Here is a 973-nt window from a genome sequence, read left to right as displayed (position 1 = left end):
TCAGATGTATTTCCAAGAAAAAAATATCGTCTTATATTCGGGACAATACGGTATATATATATATATATATATAGTAACGATAGTAACAATATTGTATATATTTTTTTATTATTACTACTATTGTTGTCTATTCAAAGGTCATATCTTAAAACAAACCATATACTCCTAGTACTAAAAAAATATTATTTATTAAAATTATTAAAATTATATTATTAAAATTATTATATGTAAATAATAATGCAATATAATGTATATTATAAACTATATTAATGATTATATATGATAGTAATAATAAAATTATTATTATATAATTAATAATGTAATATATATTTTAATTATGTTGCATTATTATATATAATCAAAAGTCATATAATAAAATAAACATAATATTAATAATAATAAATCATGAGTCAAGTAAACAGCAAAACATCTTGAAACAACAATTAATAGTTTGGTTTTTAGGTAAACATTCAACAATAACTTTGACACTATATGCTTTGAAAGGTTCAATCGTCTCCTGTAATGCCACAGCGCTGCAGTGAAGGATATAATGGAGCGTGTACCAGAGCGACCTCAGCTGCGGGTCGTCTCCTCCGGCCAGCACGTGGTTCCTCCACACCTGCACAGTGTCGTGGCCGTAACGCGACTGCGCTCGCTCCCTCATCTTAGTGGCGATGTCCTTCTCAGCAGCGACCGCCCCCTGACCGGCGTCCTCCGCGCACTCGTACAGGTGCCGCCCGCACGCCCACATCAGCGCCGTGGTGGAGCTCCAGGCCAGCGATATGCGCTCGAAGACCGTGAAGTCGTTCATGACCCGGTTGGGCGACACCACCACCATGCGGTTCTGGGCGGACGGATGCCAGGCGAAGCTGCTGATGATGCTCTCGCTGCAGGGCTGGACGCTGCGCTCGATGATGGTGGGTTCAACCTCGTCGCCGAACGGCATGGGCGTGTGCTGCATGTCGTACAGCCG

At 39.6% G+C, this 973-nt stretch overlaps 1 protein-coding gene across 1 annotated transcript in view; it reads right to left on the bottom strand.

The window, feature by feature from the left end:
* The window catches only part of LOC107756882 (WD repeat-containing protein mio-like), a gene marked incomplete at its 5' end in the record, with an annotated part of 10,532 nt that extends 9,559 nt beyond the window's left edge, over nucleotides 1-973 (bottom strand). The window contains one exon of the mRNA XM_016574200.1: nucleotides 550-973. Within this exon, the coding sequence (XP_016429686.1) occupies nucleotides 550-973 (424 nt within the window). The remainder of the gene's footprint in view (nucleotides 1-549) is intronic.

The sequence above is a fragment of the Sinocyclocheilus rhinocerous genome, unplaced genomic scaffold, assembly GCF_001515625.1.
Source record: "Sinocyclocheilus rhinocerous isolate Xijiao unplaced genomic scaffold, SAMN03320098_v1.1 scaffold1735, whole genome shotgun sequence".
Classification (NCBI taxonomy): Eukaryota; Metazoa; Chordata; class Actinopteri; order Cypriniformes; family Cyprinidae; genus Sinocyclocheilus; species Sinocyclocheilus rhinocerous.
The sequence above is the reverse complement of the archived record's forward strand: the minus strand, read 5'-3'. Positions and strand labels throughout refer to the sequence as shown.